Consider the following 21562-nt stretch of genomic DNA (forward strand, 5'->3'; position numbering starts at 1 on the left):
GCAACTAGACACAAACACAATGTAGTGTATGACAAGACACTCGACCTGTGACTGATTTCAATAGTTTGTCGATAGCATGTTGACAAACTAATGAAACAATACACAAACATACTCCGCATCCGAAATCGAATACTTCCCTACTATATAGCATGCCAACAGAGTAGTATGTACAAATACATAGTATAAATAACTTAAATAAATATGTTATGTTATAAATAACATAGTACAAAAATAACAGTAGGTAAAAAGTACCCAGATGACCTACTACTTCTGCTGAGATTCTGGAAAACAAATACAATCTCTGACAGACCATATTAGACCACTTCAGACTAGAGCTGCACGATTCTGGATAAATTGAGAATCACGTTTTGTTTTTTTTAAATAGAGATCATGATTTTCCCACGATTCTGAACAACAACTAAACATGTAACGTAATTTACTAGAAGTTCTGACAAAATATTAATTGTTGCAGTCTATTTAAAAATGTTTAAATAATTTGAATGAATTATAAAAAAAACAAAAACGTTTTGAAATAATTATAATGGTTCAATGACGAATAATACTTTTTTTTAAACAGTCGCCACCTACTGGTGTAACAATGTAATTAAAACAATCTTTATTTGAAGCATCAAGTTACTTTCAAAAGGTGATTTATTTTGATCGCTACCGTAGACATCAGTGTTTATATCCCAACTATAAACTTTTATCCCAGTACTTCTGTAATAATTTGAATTATTTTAACACATTAATAACTGTTGTTTCATACCTATACATGACAACCGCTCTCTCTGGACCAGCGGCAGTGCAGATCGCTGTGATTTTGTCAAAGGTTTAATAGACACAGGTGAATCATTGTCATTTAGAAATAAGATTGTGTAGGTGTTTGAATTGAGATCGCGATCTTTTAACGATATCGTGCAGCTCTACTTCAGACCCCATTTAATCTCAGTAGACTACCAAGTAACTGTTTCAAACCAGTTCCCAATAATCTTTTTTTTAGACCCAATTAGACCTCATAAGATCACTAAGTAACCAAATAAACCACATATGCATTTCTAGCATGTTAGCATTTCTTAAGTGTTGTTAGGCATTGTTAGCCTTTTGCTAGGTGTTTTTAGCATGAATTAGTATGCTTTCTAGACAGAGCTAACATGTTTTAGCACAATGCTAACATGTTTCTAGCATGTTCATAACATGTTTTAACGTGTTGCTAACATTTCTGACACGCCGCAGAAACTCCCTGTCTGTGTCAAAATGATTTTATTGATCTAACTGTACGTAAACTTTGCAAAATTAATATTTACTTTGCAAAATTAACTAAAAGATACAGGCTACTATTAAATTTACAGTAAAAACTGGCAGCAGTTGTTGCCAGAAATTCACTGTAAAAAATACTGTGTCAATGATTCAGGTTTTACAGGTTGGTAAATTGATTCCTGATTTTATATATAACCGTATATATCATTTAGTGATGCAATGTTAATACGCCAGTCTATTAAATAATCCAAAGGAGATCTGCACACTGTTAGTCTCCCTTTATTTAACAAAGTTTAAAAGTGGCAACGTTTCAGTCAGAGACCTTCGTCAGGCACACAAACATAGAAAGGCAACAACTCAATAAGTAGGTTACTCAGAATGAAACCATTTCAATTGGTTACAGCTGTTGGCAATCAAGGTCAATCATGTGAACAGCTATAGTATACCACAATTAAAAACAAGACAACTACACTGAAGCATCATTTAAATACAAATTCAACATCAAAAACAATCAAAAACATTCAAACAACCTCAAGACACACCCAATGTCCCCCATCTTTTATACAATTTATAATTAGTAGTCCTAGAAGCAATCCATACATAGCTATAAAACACACATAATTAGGTACAAATAGGGCTATGTTAACAACATTCACATTTCCGTACAAAAAATACCAATTAGAAAAATGAGTTGATATCAAGTTCTAAATTAATACCTTTGGGGAAAAGAGTATTGTGTATAGATATAGTACACTTCTCTTTTTAATAAAATGTTGTTGACATAACCACCTCTCCTAGGTAATTTAACATGTTCAAATGTACTTGAGTGTGGAAAGGTTGTCTTATTAAGTTAAAATGTACTGCTACCGGATTTTTTTTTATCATTTGTACGTATACTGCTTCGATGTTCTGCAATCCTAGTCTTTAAAGCACGTTTTGTTTTTCCTATATACGCTAACCCACATGGACATTTTATCATATAAATGACGTTTTTAGTAGTACAGCTGATGACACCCTTAATTTTAAACTCCTTTCCTGAATGAGGATGAGAGAAAACACTCGTTTTTGTAGAAAAATTACACTGGGCACAGCGACCACAGCTATAGTTACCTGGAGGGATAGATAAAAAGTGAGTGGATCGCTCTACAGATAAATTAACGTCAGCTCTAACCAAAAGATCACGTATGTTATCAGGACGTTCATACACATATCTTGGTGTTTTTTGAAAGACACCATTAAGGAGAGGATCGGATTTTAGGACATACCAATGTTTATCTATGATCTTTTTTATGTTTTGGCAAATAGGAGAGTATCAAACGACACATGTAATAGTTTTATTTTCTGATTTTCACCGTTTTTTATTTAGATATGTCTCTTGATTTTCATTTTCAAATCTCCTAACTGCAGACTGTATCCAATCTTCATTGTAACCTCTCAATACACCAATCTATCAAAATATGCTTTTTACCTTAAAATGTACTGATAACAACCACAAATTAAAGTAAATTATATGGTAATTCATAATTTTGCAAAAACCATAAAGCTGACATTTTACAGTCAATCTGGTGAGACCCTACAATAAGGTTTAACAACATTAGTTAACATGAACTAACAATGAAAAATACCGCATTAGCTTTTATTTATATCTTATTTAAATGTTGATTTCAACATTTACTAATACATTAATAAAATCAAACGTTGTACTTGTTAATATAATTGAATAAACCTGAGTTAACATGAACTAACAATGAACAGTTGTAGTTTTATTAATTAACATCAACAAAGATTAATAAATACTGTTACAAATGTATTGCTAATTGTTAGTTAATGTAAATAACGTTAACTAAGCACATCTTGAGATTAACATTAACTAAGATAAATAAATGCAGTAGAAGTAGAAAGTCCATCTTCAGGGTAGGAGACTAAAAATGATCTCCCAATATTTACTGCCAGATTCTGGAAGATGAACTCTTCAAACAGTGGTACAAGAGGATGTGGTGCTGGTCCTTCAAGAGTTTTTCGCCCTACCGCGGTATTTCCGCCTACATCACGCGTTACCTTTCCAACGTGATTACGTAACGCATGGCACATCGCAGAGCAGTGCAAAATGAGGATTTTGTGGTTAAAAAGTATATACATTTTTATTTTATTTTTTTTAGAAAATGACCGATCATTTCTCTAGATAAGACCCTTATTCCTCGTCTGGGATCGTGTAGAGCTCTTTGAAGCTGCACTGAAACTGTAATTTGGACCTTCAACCCGTTGAACCCCAGTGAAGTCCACTATATGGAGAAAAATCCTGGAATGTTTTCCTCAAAAACCTTCATTTCTTTTCGACTGAAGAAACAACAACATAAACATCTTGGAAGACATGGGGGTGAGTAAATTATCAGGAAATTTAAACTAATCCTTTAACAGGTTTTGTCTTTTTCTGTAAAAATTACACCTTTTTACAGTGTGGTTTTTTAGTTCTTTTGTTTTATCGGAGTTGTGTTTGCTCGTGAACCAGTTGGCTTCACTATTCTAGAGTGTTATGGGTGCTTGCCAGGCATTGTGCTTTTAAGGATCATTGAATGAGCAAGCTGGCAAGTTTTAGGTTGTATAATAATAGCTTTTCCACAACATAATACTGAAAAAAAAAAAAAAAAAAAAAAACCATTTGCAGGTTCAGAGCTGGCTCTCCATCCCAGTACAATCAGAGTTGGAGGACCAGACGAACCAGACGAACCGTTCACATTTCAGATGGAGTCAATCTGAACCAGGAGGAACAGGGTCCTTTCATGCGGGAGATACCGACGGATTGTGCAGAAGATACGAGGGCACATTCTTTTTTCCCTTTTTGCACTTACAAAGACAGGAAGCTTTACAGTGTTAATGCAAGAAAATGAACAGTAAATGATGTGCATTAGGTGTGCAACTGCAGCATTATGTAATTTATCTATTTAGCACTGCCACAGAGAACATGGGAAAATGAGTTGCACGGGTCTGTTGTTGTATGAACTGGCTAAATGAGTTATATATTCTGGCAAGCTTTATTGTTATTGCTTCATTAGCAGAATACAAAACTAATTTCACAATTTAAACTTAATTATGACCAATTCCATTTTGCTTCCAATATGATTCTTTAACAGACGCCTCCACTGATGATTACCACACTGTAGTGACATTCATTTACGGTCATCTTGTAAATACGATCATTTCGACATGACTCGAGGGCATCATAAGCCTCCAAATCTTCAGCACAGACAGGCCTCCTCTGTGAGATCTTGAGCAGATAAACTGATTTAGACTCACAGGACTTTTAAACAGTTATTGTGTGGGTGGAATATATATTTTTTTTAAATAGAGGAAGTATAATTAAGATCGAGTGCACTCTAGCCAGCCTCCCTGCAGCAGATACTGTACAATAATAAATCGCAGGCATGTTCGTCTGGATTCATACTGAAGTACTTTGTCGTAACCGAGAGCATTTGATTGCCAAATCTGAATATCTCATAAGAACACATGCTGTTCTGAGTTATTATGATGGTACCTTGTAAAAAGATGGTAGACTGTAATTAGTTTTTCTCGTTTTACCGTTTTGACCAATGACTTTTCCACAGGCTCTCTAGTTGTTTGTGAATACTAAATAAGGATTTTAAAATAAATTAAATAATTCTAATTCAAACTAATTGACTAATAAAAAATTCTGACTAATTTGTGAAATATTCTGACCAATTCACCATAAAGAAAACTCAAAACTGGCTTCAAACCATAGTGATGTCTGATTTGTGAATCACTATTTTAAAGTACTATAAACAAGAGCAATATCTAGCCAAAGAAATATTCCAGAACAGAGCATAAAATTTAATATTCATAGACATTCACAGAACTTTTAAAATTTTCCAGAAAATAAATCCCTATATGATTCTCCATGACTGTGGGAACCCATCAAAGCTTCTTAAAGAGGACCTATTTTGCCCTTTTTGTTGTCTTGATGTTGTTTTTGTGCTCTACTAGAACAGGTTTTCCTGCTTGAATGTTGATTATTTTCCTCATATTCTCCATTGTTGCAGCTCCTCTCTTCCCAGTCTGTCAGTAACGCTCTGTTTAGTTCCTGTCTCTATGAAGCCCCTCCTTCTGAAAAGCACAATGTGCTCTGATTGGTCGGCTGGAGCAGTGTGTTGTGATTGGTGAAGCGCTTCGAGCGTGTTTGGGAAATGTCCCGCCCCTTACCATAACCACCAGTTTTAACACACTACTAACTAACTCAACCAGGCCCCGCCCCTTTATTCTGCGTATGAATTATTTAAATGAGGAATATTGTGACGTGTTTGTTCCCAGAAGAAAACTCAAGACTACAATGGAGGCGTTTCAGAGAGTTCAGAAACACTGACACTGATATAGACTAGAACTTCTGCTGGAGGGACTTTGCAGACCTTTTTCATGCACAAACAGCAACATTACACACTAAAGAAAGATGAACATGGAAAAAGCATCTTAGGATCAGACTGCTTCAGGCTGTTGTACCTTGGCATAGTTGGTGGTTTTGATGAACCACTGCTTAAGAAGCTTCTGTTCGACAGGAGCTCCAGACCTCCATGAGCGACCGCTTTCATCCACCTGTTCATCTGCAAGAACCGTCTGATCCACGGGGTCCCAGTTCACCAGCGCCTGCACACAGCGCCACAGAGAAAGTATATGAACACATAAAATGTCATTGCGTTAGATATTAAACCAAGTGAAATCTGTAAATGAATGCCGCAGGATCTTTTCTATTCACTAAAATTGACTTTTATTCATCATTTTGGCTCAATGGCTTTTAATCAGCTGGGTTCAATGTGATTTTTAGTGCAAGTCATTTCTCCTGAAATTCATACAGGTGTCCCATCACAGGAAGCACAGGATCGTTGTGGATTGTGGGCTCAAAAGTTTGGGATCAGTAAGATTTTTTTATATTTTTGAAAGATTATGCTCACCAAAGCTGCATTTATCTGATCAAAAATACAGTAAAACTGTAATATTGTGAAATATTATCAAAGCTGAATTTTCAGCATCATTACTCCAGTCTTCAGTGTCACATGATCCTTCAGAAATCATTCTGATATGATGATTTGATGATCAAGAAACATTTCTGATTATTATCAATGTTGAAAACAGTTGTGCTGCTTTGTATTTTGTTGAAACCGCAATGTCATTTTTGAACATTTTAATGAACAGAAAGTTTAAATACAGAATTTCTTTGAAATAGAAATCTCTTGTAACACAGATATCTTTACTGTAACTCTTGATCAACTTAATGCATTCTTGCTGAATAAAAGTATCAGTTTCTTTACAAAAAAAATAAATAAAAAATTATAGTGATCCAAAACTTTTGATTGGAAGTGTATTGTTTTATCATTTATCATTAAAACTTCTTTTTTAAAATGTTTTGCTTGCAATTTATTTAAAATGATGAACATTACTTTCTGAGGAATTAACTTGTCTCTCAGCCATAGATGGAAAAACCAACTGATCACATGACATGTGTTCTCACCTCTTTCTGATAGGCCAGTCCAGCCTCAAACAGCTTGATGAACAGATATTGGGTCCACTTATAATAATCAGGCAGACAGGTTGTGACCTCCTGTCAAAAGATTAGAAAAGACCACATTCAAATGAAAGAAGTCACATTTCAATATAAAACAAATATCTGAAAAATATCCAACCCATGGATAGAAGGCAGAGCAACACTACAATATACAAAGCAAAATAACAAGGATAGTATAGATATTTTTACACACACAATCAATATTTCTAAAAGTAAAATGTGTGATTTTGTTTTAGGGTTAGTGATAATTGTAGTGGATCAGTGAAAATACCTGAATTACTCATCAGACCGAGCCATAAAGAAAAAATCCACTACAGTAAAAGTCTGGATAAAAACTATAAAAACCTTTAGGATTTAAAGGGTTAAATGCTTGAAATGAGTCTTATAGTCATATACTTATATTTATTTTTACCAATACATTACAAGTAGGCTACATACAAATGTGTATTTATGAATCTCGTTTAACACTTGCCACTAAATAATTCCCATACTTCCTTTTGTGTTATTTCATAAGTCCCTTTCACAGTCTAGACTCCTAAAGCTGTCCCAAATTGAGTATTTGGGCCAGAAGAATAGAGATTACCAAGAGGTTATAAAGAACCCAATGTCCACTTTGACAGTCATCTCTGCATCGGTCTGGTCTCTATGGTAATGTGACCAAACCGAAGCCAGTCCTGAGCATTAGACAGCCAGAGCCAGAGCTTGTATCACTTAACGAACTCTAAAAGCATTAAGAAGACATTCTCTAATCCAATTAGGCATAACTGAACTCAGAGTGGCACGTCTGGCATCAGCCCGGTGCTGCTCATCAGCCGGCTATCGCCATAGATACAGTCAACACAATCCTGCTGTGAAAGGATGACAGAAGCACCGGCAAAAAAGGCTCTGGGTTTAAATAGCAATGGGCAGAAGAGATCTGTTTATGGCTTAAACTATGGCTTTTAACTATTTATGGCTTTTATTTTGTCATTAAAGAGTGTTTTGTGCTAATTTATGGAAAATTTAATTGAATCAATTCTGAAATTAGTCTATGGAAGTAAAATAATGCCATATGTTTTTGAAACAAAAAGCATCTTGAATTGCACTACTTGAAAAAATTATGCATTGCATTAACCGTGCTTGTATTTTTAGGGCTTGCATTTTTATGGGCTGAAATTCAACATGGTTGTATATTTAAGCTGTGAATATTTCAATTCAAAACAGTTCACACACATTTTCATTGTTAAAAATGCAATAATCCATATTCATCTTTCAGATTTCACTTCCAAAATATTCATTCTGTTTAAAAATACAACATATAATATTCAGCAGGCAATTTTCAGTCCATTTTATTTCGCGTCCACAAATTCAGTGGTTCAAATTTCAATATTTCACATCCGGGAACTTGCTCCGTTAACGTAAATCCGTTTTAATGAATAAAATGGATGACTTGCTCTAACTGTTGCTCTGCTCTTCGTCAACACGCATTTGCACCACCTGCTGGTGAGGTCGACTAACAGCAGATGGAGATTATGTACGGTACTCTACTGCTTTTCCTGCAGTTCCCGGATGTGAAATGTTGTAATTTGAAACACTGAATTTGTGGACGCGAAATAAAATGGACCGAAAATTTTGAATTGAAATATTCACAGCTTAAATATACAACCATGTTGAATTTCAGCCCATAAAAATGCAAGCCCTAAAAATACAATGCATTAAAATACAAGCACTGTTAATGCAATGCATATTTTTTTCAAGTAGTGCAATTCAAGATGCTTTTTGTTTCAAAAATATATGGCATTATTTTACTTCCATATATGTCTAAGGTCCTGAGCTATGTTGGGTGTAATGCATTACCAAGTAATTAATTACTGTTATTTAAGTACTTTAAAAGTAAAGTAAGGGATTTATCTTAATTTTTCTGTAATTTAATTACAGTTACTTCTGATGTAATCTCATTAAATACTGTATAGACTACAGAACAATTATATATAAAACAATAGTGGATTTAACATTAAAATTTAATGTCTAATGTAAAATGTATGTTTTTAATGTAACCTTCTCCCTTTAAATACTATGGTCAGTTCAAGAATAATTTATGCAACTTTATTTAATTATTTGAAAGAATTAAAAGAGCAGTTTCGTGTTGTATTGTTCAACTGGTGGAGGTTGATATGGGGTTTAGAATGTAATTAGTAATAAGTAATGCAATAGTTTTTAGAAAGAGTAATTAGTACAGTAATCTAATTACTCTGTTGAAGATGTAATTAGTAGCTAGTAATTAATCACTTTTTTTTTTAATAACTAGAACTAAATGATATTGAATAACAGCACTAAATGATAAAATCGATTGGTCAATACAGCGTTCTAGTCATGTGAAATGTGTCAGATTCAGAGAACCATTTTAATTTTGTGAAAGAGTAAATCAGTCCAGAGAAATAAAACACTAAATTCAATTACTCATTAACATATCTTTATAATGTTGTGTTTATAAACTACTGTTCAAAAGTTTGGGGTCAGTAAGATTTTTTTAAAGAAATTACTGCTTTTATTCAGTAAGGATGCATTAAATTGATCAAAAGTGACAGTAAAGACATTTTTATTTTACAAAATACAACTATTTAAAAAAATAAATAAAAAATGCTGCTCTTTAGACCTTCCTATTCATAAAAGTATCCTGAAAAATATGAAGCAGCACAACTGATTGTCCAATTATTAAAGGTTAAATGATGTATCCCATACTTTACATAGGCCTATACATAGCTGAATAAACACATAAGGATTTTGCGATGTGGATAATACTAACAGCAAATATAAAGAAATCAATTCCACAAGAAGTAGTAGAGAAGCTAATTTTCACGTCATTACATTTTAGCGTCTTTTTTTGCCTAGTGACGGAGTCTGAGATCATGCACCGTAAACCTGTGAGTTTTCTTTAAACACATCGAGCTCAAGTCAGCTCATTAAATGCAAGAGACTCTCTAAATACAGGGCTGAATGGGGAAAAGTTAACTAATGACAGTGTCCAGTAACTAATGACAGTTTGACGAAAAGCCTTTTCAGTTTCTCCCGGTGGAATGTCTGCCTTAAAGCAGCACGCGGCCAGTGACAGACACGTCTGTGCTGCTAAGAGGCATCGATTCCTGTTACCCCAGACATCCCCTAAAGCCGATATGGTATTTCTTGTTTGTTTGTTTGTTTTTTGGATAATCTATTAATATAATAGATTATATTTAGCCACAGTGAAGGTGGAAACCCTATCTATATAGAGTTAGTGAATGAACATCAGTAGCAAGGCCATAACCATATCTTGAACATTGGGGGGACCATGATTTTTTCCCCCCAATTTTTTTTTTTATCAAACGGAATTAATTTATTAAAAGATTAAAAGTTGATTTAAGGGAATGACGAAGAAGAAATAAGAACGATAAAAGTTCCAAGTCTATTGTAGTTATTAAAGCTGCAGTTCGTAACTTTTTTTGGTTAAAATGATCCAAAATCAATTATTGAGCAAGAACATAACCAGCCAGTGTTCAAAACTATCTCCTTATCTTAGCCAGATTCTCAAGAGTAAGCTTGTAATAATGTTTTATAATTCGGGTGGTATTGGTGGGTTTCCGTGGGAAATTCGTGCATGCCGCCATTCGTCTTTGCGTCATTACGTCACTTCTTTTTACATGTCCCAGTTAGTCGGCTATATCGCATGTGAGGATGCTTTCCCGCCTTCTTTGATTTGATTGGCCAGTTTATTCATTCTGACAGTGACGAGTGTTAGACCACTGAGGCAGACCAGCCTAAAAATGTAACCTTTTTTCTTGGTCATCCTAACAACAAACAGAGTGGTGCATAATGGAGTACAGCAGAACAGAATCAATAATCAAATATTGGGGGGGACAATTTGCCTATTTCTAATTTCAATGTCTATAGTGGTTACGACCCTGATCAGTAGTAAACTTTAAATGAGAGTGCACTGTGGGAAATAGCACACTAAATAGGGAATGAAATTGTTCACTAAGAACTTAAACACTATAAGTGCACTATATATGGAATAGGGAACAATTTTGGAAATTTCCATGACTTTTTCATTTGCATTACCTAAGGAAACTGATTTAAAATAATGGTTTAAAACCATTTATTCTTGATTTTGTTGTAACTATTAAGAGTAAGAAGGTAATAAATACAGTTTTAATGCACATGGCGACTAACAATGCTCAAAATACAGCATGGCCTCTTTAACTCAGGCATGCCAGTCTGAGGATGTGTGTCTGAGGAAAAACCCCTGATGTGTACTGATACAATGATGTAAGCCAGCAAAGTTAACAGAGAGAGACGCAGGTCAGTTCCCACATCTGTTCCATCCACCTCCGCTCACTCACCCGCTCCCAATTAAAGCAGAGCCCCAGGCTGTCCAGCTGCTTCCGCATGGACTCGATATTACTGTAAGACACACAGATAGGCGTACAAGACAATAAGAGGTGTTAAGGAACCCATATGACGGATCGTTATGTGTGTGTGTAGTTGTGATTGTTTGGAGAATCATCAGTGAGGGCTGCTGTGTGACTAATCGAGTGGAGAAACGGCACCTTTTGGTCCACTCCTCGGGGTCCAAGTCTCGCTCGATGGCAGCGTTCTCAGCCGGCAGACCGAACGCATCCCAGCCCATGGGGTTCAACACCTGCAAGTCAAACAACATCGAGCTGTTAGTAATGTCAAACCCCTCCGGTCTGCTTTCATAATCTGCCGCAATCGAAAACGGAATCCAGACTAACGCTCAATCTATATATGGGGTTTTATATGGCAGATTCTGAACTCTAAAGAACAAGATGTCTTATGTAAAGCAAAAATAAGAATAAGAGTAGTAATAATTACTATAAAAATAATAATACTACATTCAAAAAAATTGGGAATTCAAGATTTATGAAATCATAGCAAACTATTTGCATCATTTGATTTTATTTAAATAATCATATTTTCAAAAGGCATTTATTCATACTGCAATCAGCATAAATCTGTTCATTTTGAAAACAATAAAATGTATTCATTTAAAAAGTATGAACATATGGCTGGCTGCGAAACAAGCAATATTATATGCAATTTTATAAGCACTTTAAATAAATGAATCTTAAATTTAGGCCTACATATTTTTGAGTGTATTAAATAAATATAAAATAATAAAATTAATGACAGTAGAGATTCAAAAGAAGTACATGTGCTATTTTCCATACAATGACAGCAAATAATGACCTCAGGAGTTTGCAAAGCTCCAAAATTTACACAAAAGCAGCATAAAAATCATAAAAGCAATTCGTATGACCAATGATGAGAGGTTTAAGGGCACTTTATCCATTTACAAGGGTGATGCATATTTGTAAGTCATACATAAATGAAACAGGTAAAATTTTTGATAGAAATTCTGTACGCAATTTAAACACATAAATCTTAAATTTAGGCCTAATTTTTTTTTTTTTTTTTGGTGATATATAAAACTAAGTGCACTAAACAAATACTTGTTTCTCCAAAAACAATGATCAATAAAATCAATAAAGTCTTCACTCGAACCCCCAGAAACAGTGTTTAGAATCTAGAATCTGTCTATCACCTAGCAACCACTTAGAATACTTTAGTAACTCACTCACATGAGACTCACGTGTGTTTCCCATAAGCACAGTTAGCCAACTATGGTCGCAAGTTCCATTGTTACCAACATAGTTGAACAATTTGGCGTTTTCCGAAACACTAATTCCAACGATCATTCACAAATAGTATCGCAAACTCATGTGGTTGGAACTACAGCTCTCAACTTGTGGTTAGAAGAGTAGTTTCTTGTTAAATGACATGTGGACTTAAATAGATCTGCTCTTAGGCACAATAAGCAAGCTAACATTCAGTTCTATTTTCTATATATTTCATTCTATTTAAATATATACATTTTAATCTTTACAAAGTTCTGTCATGAAACGCTAGATGGCACAGTCTCATAGGTCCTCTAATCTGTTTGCAATTACATCATTATCTATAAAGTACAGCTGATTGGTTCCTGTTGTATCAATAGCCAATAAGCTCGCTGCTCAACCTTCAAATCCTTGGTCAGCATTTGCTGTAGCAGTTGCAGCGCACTTTTAGAAACCCTCCACCTGTATAGATCTGCTACGGGTAATTCATGTATGCTATATTGTACAGCAGTAGCATGTCTTACTTGCTCACAGCAGTGTGTCATGCATGTATTAGCAGTAGCAAGTCCAGTACTTGCTCTTCTGCAGCAGCAGCAAGAATAGTAGCAGCAGCAATAGCCAAAAGCAGCAGCAACAATAACCAACAGCAGCAGCAACAACTGCAGCAGCAACAATAACCAACAGCAGCAGCAATAACTGCAGCAGCAATAACCAACAGCAGCACCAACTGCAGCACCAACTGCAGCACCAACAACAACAATAACCAACAGCAGCAGCAATAACCAACATTAGCAACAATAACTGCAGCAGCAGCAATAACCAAAAGCAGCAACAATAACCAACAACAGCAGCAACAACTTCACAACAACAACTGCAGCAGCAGCAACAACAATAACTGCAGCAGCAGCAACAACTGCAGCAGCAGCAATAACCAACAGCAGCAGCAATAACAGCAGCAGCAACAATAACCAACAGCAGCAGCAACAATAACCAACAGCAGCAGCAATAACAGTAGCAGCAACAATAACCAACAGCAGCAGCAATAACTGCAGCAGCAACAATAACCAACAGCAGCAGCAATAACTGCAGCAGCAATAACCAACAGCAGCAGCAACTGCAACAGCAACAATAACCAACAGCAGCAACAATAACTGCAGCAGCAGCAGCAATAACCAACAGCAGCAGCAGCAATAACCGCAGCAGCAGCAATAACCAAAAGCAGCAACAATAACCAACAACAGCAGCAACAACTTCAGCAGCAGCAACAACTTCAGCAGCAGCAACAATAACCAACAGCAGCAGCAACAACTACAGCAGCAACAATAACTGCAGCAGCAATAACCAACAGCAGCAGCAACTGCAACAGCAACAATAACCAACAGCAGCAACAATAACTGCAGCAGCAATAACTACAGCAGCAGCAGCAGCAATAACCGCAGCAGCAGCAATAACCAAAAGCAGCAACAATAACCAACAACAGCAGCAACAACTTCACAACAACAGCAGCAACAACAATAACTGCAGCAGCAGCAACAACTGCAGCAGCAGCAATAACCAACAGCAGCAGCAATAACAGCAGCAGCAACAATAACCAACAGCAGCAGCAACAATAACCAACAGCAGCAGCAATAACAGTAGCAGCAACAATAACCAACAGCATCAACAATAACCAACAGCAGCAGCAATAACTGCAGCAGCAACAACTACAGCAGCAACAATAACCAACAGCAGCAGCAATAACCAAAAGCAGCAATAACCAACAGCAGCAGCAACTGCAACAGCAACAATAACCAACAGCAGCAACAATAACTGCAGCAGCAGCAGCAATAACCAACAGCAGCAGCAGCAATAACCAAAAGCAGCAACAATAACCAACAACAGCAGCAACAACTTCAGCAGCAGCAACAATAACCAACAGCAGCAGCAACAACTACAGCAGCAACAATAACTGCAGCTGCAATAACCAACAGCAGCAGCAACTGCAACAGCAACAATAACCAACAGCAGCAACAATAACTGCAGCAGCAGCAGCAATAACTACAGCAGCAGCAGCAACAACTTCACAACAACAGCAGCAACAACAATAACTGCAGCAGCAGCAACAACTGCAGCAGCAGCAATAACCAACAGCAGCAGCAATAACTGCAACAGCATCAACAATAACCAACAGCAGCAGCAATAACTGCAGCAGCAACAACTACAGCAGCAACAATAACCAACAGCAGCAGCAATAACTGCAGCAGCAATAACCAACAGCAGCAGCAACTGCAACAGCAACAATAACCAACAGCAGCAGCAATAACTGCAGCAGCAATAACCAACAGCAGCAGCAACTGCAACAGCAACAATAACCAACAGCAGCAACAATAACTGCAGCAGCAGCAGCAATAACCAACAGCAGCAGCAATAACCAAAAGCAGCAACAATAACCGCAGCAGCAGCAGCAGCAGCAATAACCAACAGCAGCAACAATAACTGCAGCAGCAGCAGCAATAACCAACAGCAGCAGCAATAACCAAAAGCAGCAACAATAACCAACAGCAGCAGCAACAACTTCACAGCAATAACTGCAGCAGCAACAATAACCAACAGCAGCAGCAACAACTGCATCAGCAGCAACAATAACCAACAGCAGCAACATTAACCACAGCAGCAATAACTGCAGCAGCAACAACTAACTGAACTCACTAAAGAAAGTTCTATTTTGATGAAGCAATGTGGTTCAAACAACAGAGGTGCGACCAGCTTCGGGAAGCAGTCATGACTAGTTGGTTAGTTTCTCCAATGATGCATCATGGTAGTTAACCAGCGAGTTACGTTGTTGTATGGAAAATATGCAACCATGCAACCACTTAGAACACCTTAGCAACCGCTTAGCATCATAGCAACCATCAAAACACCCTTGAAAGCCCATATGATTAAAACTACTAATCTGTCTTCCAACTGCCCCACATTCACAATGACCTTCAAACTTCAAGGGTTTTTCAACTTTCAGCCAAGTTGGATGAACTTCCCTGTTCCAGCATGGATCTCAGCCTCTAAAACCAGAAGAGTTACAACATGTGTGACATACTATAACTCAGAAGAGATGTGCACTCAGATGTGACTAATAAAATGCATGTAGTCATCATTATAAAGACTGTGTGTGTGGTAAAGTGTTTAATGGAAGAATGCAAATAGAGAGCATGAACTCTCTGAAAGCATCGTCTATATTTCACACTAATGTGGAGTCATGTCATTGTGCCCTCATCACCACAGACGATCACAGAGATAATAACATCGCTATCTGACTCTGACTCACTCCTCTTTGCTCTCTTTCTTTCTCTCTCACTTTCTTTCTCTTATATTGATGTTTATGCAAAGGACGGGAGGAAAAATAGACAGATTAGAAAAGATTAAATGTATAGTTCAGTCAAAATCACATACGTGTGCACTATAATCCAAGTCTTCTAAAGTCACATAAAAGCTTTGTGTGAGAAGTCAGATAAAATTTAACTTGCAGGAATATGATCAAGAGCAAAAAGAGGGAAAACCAGTTTTTCCCCATTCTGTATAACTATACAACAACAACACTTTATAATAATAATAATTATAATCAATCCCCTTTATTTATTTATATTTAAATATCTCCACATTTTCACCTAATTTATAACATAATGCATATTCATTTTTTATTATTGTAATTGTATGTAATTATTATATTTATTTTTATTTTATTTGCATTTAATTCAAGCAATTAAATCAATAATATATTAATTTAATATCAATACATTACTATTGTACTGTAAAATAAAAGTAACAAAATAATACATTTTATTTTATTATAATTCAAATTATAACAATTAAACAAATCAATAAAGAAAAATATTACTACTGTACTATAAAATATAAAAACAAATCATAATGATAATAATAATAATAATAATAATAATACATTTTATTTTACATACATTGTATTGGCAAAAGTATAGAGGGTTTGCATGTGACGTCACCGGCGACCGCTATGACTGCGGTTACGCCCACTGAGTGGCAAAAGACTGAGTGGCAGCATTGGTTTTTAGCACGAATGCCGCAAAAAACACACAAAACACAACCAAAACGGGAAAGAGCTTTGCGACTGACTGTACAAATAGATTTGACACAAAATCTGAGGTATATTTTTACAGAATGCTGAAAGCTACAGAAAAAAAGAACCAAATAGGTCGCTGCAATTCAAAGAAACAACTGGACTCCAGGCAAAGAAACATGTTTTGCAGTTATTATTTTGTGTCAAAATGTTGGATTTTGGGGTAAAATCATACCCTATATATTGTATTGTTATATATTGTGTTGACAACTCATCAATTAAATATGTACCATCTTATATTCTGCATAATTGGGTGTTTTTAAATAAACGCTGACAAAAACTATACAAGTTTTAGGGCTGGACGATATGACGAAATATATAACATTGATATAAGTGATAACTCCGATTTAGACCTACCTATATTGTATTTATATAAAGCGTTCACAGGCCAATTTGCTTTATGTATTTCCCCGGCGTCGAAATCAGGCACATATAAAATGTCAGGAAACACGATTCCTGGCTGCATGCCAATATTCACAGATTAGGTTTATTTGACATGTCATAAGGAACACTTTCGAGCCCAACCTTTAGAGTAATCATTTGTTTTCACAGTTTCCCCTATTAGATCCAGTCATGCAGCAGGTTCTTTTGCCACTCAGTCCAGCTGAGGGAGTGCATTCCGGCGGGAAAGTGACGTCTATGCATACCCTTTATTGGGACACCCCTCCAAATCATTGAATTCAGGTGTTCCAATCACTTCCACGGCCACAGGTGTATAAAATCAAGCACCATGCAGACTGCTTCTACAAACATTTGTGAAAGAATGGGTCGCTCTCAGGAGCTCAGTGAATTCAAGTGTGGTACCGTGATAGGTCGCCACCTGTGCAATAAGTCCATTCCTGAAATTTCCTCACTACTAAATATTCCACGGTCAACTGTTTGTGGTATCATAACAAAGTGGAAGCAATTGGGAACAACAGCAACTCAGCCACGAAGTGGTAGGCCACGTAAAATCACAGAGCGGGGTCAGCCCATGCTGAGGCGCACAGTGCGCAGAAGTCGCCAACTTTCTTTAGAGTCAATAGCTACAGACCTCCAAACTTCATGTGGCCTTCAGATTAGCTCAAGAACAGTGTGTAGAGAGCTTCATGGAATGGGTTTCCATGGCCGAGCAGCTGCATCCAAGCCTTACATCACCAAGTGCAATGCAAAGCGTCGGATGCAGTGGTGTAAAGCACGCCGCCACTGGACTCTAGAGCAGTGGAGACGTGTTCTCTGGAGTGACGAATCACGCTTCTCTGTGATGTGTTGGGTTTGGCGGTTGTCAGGAAAACAGTACTTACCTGACTGCATTGTGCCAAGTGTAAAGATTGGTGGAGGGGGGATTATGGTGTGGGGTTGTTTTTCAGGGGTTGGGCTTGGCCCCTTAGTTACAGTGAAAGGAACTCTTGATGCTTCAGCATACCAAGACATTTTGGACAATTTCATACTCCCAACTTTGTGGGAACAGTTTGGGGATGGCCCCTTCCTGTTCCAACATGACTGCGCACCAGTGCACAAAGCAAGGTCCATAAAGACATGGATGAGCGAGTTTGGTGTGGAGGAACTTGGCTGGCCTGCACAGAGTCCTGACCTCAACCCGATAGAACACCTTTAGGATGAATTAGAGCGGAGACTGTGAGCCAGGCCTTCTCGTCCAACATCACTGCCTGACCTCACAAATGTGCTTCTAGAAGAATGGTCAAACATTCCCATAAACACACTCCTTAACCTTACGGAAAGCCTTCCCTGAAGAGTTGAGGCTGTTATAGCTGCAAAGGGTGGGCCAACTCCATATTAAACCCTACGGATTAAGAATGGGATGTCATTAAAGTTCATGTGCACATAAAGGCAGGCATCCCAAAACTTTTGGCAATATAGTGTATATCAGAAAATGAACTTTTAATGGTTCTTTCATAGTGTTTCTTTTGTTTTTTGGAGCTTGACAGACATGATCACTATATGAACTTGTCATGTGGAAAAAGCTGCATGAAAATTCTTCAAAAATTCTCCTTTTGTGTTCCAAACATCATGGGAATGAGTAAATAATAACAGAATGTTTGATGTACTGTTCCTTTAAGTGAACAGCAGACTCTTTTGGGGATGTGTGAAGAGGAAGGACAGAGTGAGCAGTGGAGAAGGAGATGCTGTATCCTTGGCAACTGGCTGCATCTCATTCGTTAAGTGAAGGGCTGAACATTAATAAGCCAGCACAAGCACCCGTTTCAACTGTTATACACAACATTCACTAAAAATAAACTACGGACATACCTTACATTTTAACACAAGAGGACTGTCTTCTCTTCTGAGGAAGGTTTTTTAATAAAACAGAAGAGGCGATTAATCACGGTGCTAAACTGAACCTAGTTATACAAAGATGTTGTTTAAGATGTTGTTAGTGCTGCTCGCTAAAGCAAGTATCACCATACTATTGCTCACACTTAGGCTTAGTTATTTGAGAAAACCGTTGTTTCTTTTTTCCCTCAAAGAAAATGATAATAATAATAATAATAATAATAATAAAACCACATTTTATTAAAGGGTTAATTCACCCCAAAATGAAAATTATGTCATCATTTATTCACCCTCATGTCTTTCCACACCCATAAGACTTTTGTTTATCTTCGGAACACAAATGAAGATATTTTTGATGACAGAACGCTGTCGGATTTCCTTCCATAAACTGCCTTCAGAACTGAAACTTTGACACTTCAAAAAGTTCATAAAGAGATCGGAAAACTAATCCATATGAATTGAGCGGTTAAGTCCAAATTTTCTGAAGAGACAATCACTTTATATGATGAACAGATTGAATTTAGGCTTATATTAAACATTGATCAGAGCAGAGTTTACTATGTGCAGGTCAATGTCATGACAGGTCATTTTTTTGTCCAAAGGCTTTAATAATAATAAAAACAAAGATATGACATCAAAAGTATGTAAGGTAGTACAACTAGATCTTTTTTATTGAATCCAAAAGGTTTTAATTATATTTTGCTACATATAAAGGTATTTTAAAGATTTTAAAGTGTCAAAAGGTCATTCGGTTTAACCGTCCAAAGGCCAATACAGCCATTTCATTTGTGATTAACATATCTTAATATGTAATAAATGTATTTATATTTTATTCTGGCATGATTTTATAAGATCATATATCAACATAGTGCAAAATGGTATTAAAATTACAAACCCGATTCCAAAAAAGTTGGGACACTGTACAAATTGTGAATAAAAAAGGAATGCAATGATGTGGAAGTTTCAAATTTCAATATTTTATTCAGAATACAACATAGATGACATATCAAATGTTTAAACTGAGAAAATGTATCATTTTAAGGGAAAAATAAGTTAAATTTTTAAATTTTAAATTTCATGGCATCAACACATCTCAAAAAAGTTGGGACAAGGCCATGTTTACCACTGTGTGGCATCCCCTCTTCTTTTTATAACAGTCTGCAAACGTCTGGGGACTGAGGAGACAAGTTGCTCAAGTTTAGGAATAGGAATGTTGTCCCATTCTTGTCTAATACAGGCTTCTAGTTGCTCAACTGTCTTAGGTCTTCTTTGTCGCATCTTCCTCTTTATGATGCGCCAAATGTTTTCTATGGGTGAAAGATCTGGACTGCAGGCTGACCATTTCAGTACCCGGATCCTTCTTCAACGCAGCCATGATGTTGTAATTGATGCAGTATGTGGTCTGGCATTGTCATGTTGGAAAATGCAAGGTCTTCCCTGAAAGAGACGACGTCTGGATGGGAGCATATGTTGTTCTAGAACTTGGATATACCTTTCAGCATTGATGGTGCCTTTCCAGATGTGTAAGCTGCCCATGCCACACACACTTATGCAACCCCATACCATCAGAGATGCAGGCTTCTGAACTGAGCGCTGATAACAACTTGGGTTGTCCTTGTCCTCTTTAGTCCGGATGACAACGGTTTTCCAAAAACAACTTCAAATTTTGATTCGTCTGACCACAGAACAGTTCTCCACTTTGCCACAGTCTATTTTAAATGAGCCTTGGCCCAGAGAAAACGCCTGCGCTTCTGGATCATGTTTAGATATGGCTTCTTTTCTGACCTATAGAGTTTTTGCCAGCAACGGCGAATGGCACGGTGGATTGTGTTCACCGACAATGTTTTCTGGAATTACTCTTGAGCCCATGTTGTGATTTCCATTACAGTAGCATTCCTGTATGTGATGCAGTGCCGTCTAAGGGCCTGAAGATCACAGGCATCCAGTATGGTTTTTCGACCTTGACCCTTACGCACAGAGATTGTTCCAGATTCTCTGAATCTTTGGATGATATTATGCACTGTAGATGATGATAACTTCAAACTCTTTGCAATTTTTCTCTGAGAAACTCCTTTCTGATATTGCTCCACTATTTTTCACCGCAGCATTGGGGGAATTGGTGATCCTCTGCCCATCTTGACTTCTGAGAGACACTGCCACTCTGAGAGGCTCTTTTAATACCCAATCATGTTGCCAATTGACCTAATAAGTTGCAAATTGGTCCTTCAGCTGTTCCTTATATGTACATTTAACTTTTCCGGCCCCTTATTGCTACCTATCCCAACTTTTTTGGAATGTGTAGCTCTCATGAAATCCGAAATGAGCCAATATTTGGCATGACATTTCAAAATGTCTCACTTTCAACATTTGATATGTTATCCATATTCTATTGTGAATAAAATAGAAGTTTATGAGATTTGTAAATTATTGCATTCCTTTTTTATTCACAATTTGTACAGTGTCCCAACTTTTTTGGAATCGGGTTTGTATGTATAGAAGTTGTTGCTTTGTTATTAGAAAGAATGTCTGGAAAAATGAATTTCATTGATGTCATTCAGAGTAACCAATATAAAGGGACTATTTTGGATCAAGTCATGCGGTCAATATCATGTGACAGGATGTGACATCATTCAGACACCTGCAAAGGACCACATGGTCGTGAAGCAAAGTAACTAACTCTCTTTT

At 36.7% G+C, this 21562-nt stretch overlaps 1 protein-coding gene across 2 annotated transcripts in view; it reads right to left on the reverse strand.

Annotated features, from left to right (window-relative positions):
- lars2 (leucyl-tRNA synthetase 2, mitochondrial) overlaps nt 1-21562 on the reverse strand; it is a 106878-nt gene that overhangs the window by 60600 nt on the left and 24716 nt on the right. For both annotated transcript variants that reach the window (XM_051865782.1, XM_051865783.1), the window contains exons 4-7: nt 11389-11480; nt 11182-11242; nt 6773-6862; nt 5767-5910 (exon numbers count right to left, since the gene is read on the reverse strand). In XM_051865782.1, coding sequence (XP_051721742.1) covers nt 5767-5910; nt 6773-6862; nt 11182-11242; nt 11389-11480 — 387 coding nt within the window. The remainder of the gene's footprint in view (nt 1-5766; nt 5911-6772; nt 6863-11181; nt 11243-11388; nt 11481-21562) is intronic.

This window comes from Ctenopharyngodon idella, chromosome 16 (genome assembly GCF_019924925.1).
Source record: "Ctenopharyngodon idella isolate HZGC_01 chromosome 16, HZGC01, whole genome shotgun sequence".
Classification (NCBI taxonomy): Eukaryota; Metazoa; Chordata; class Actinopteri; order Cypriniformes; family Xenocyprididae; genus Ctenopharyngodon; species Ctenopharyngodon idella.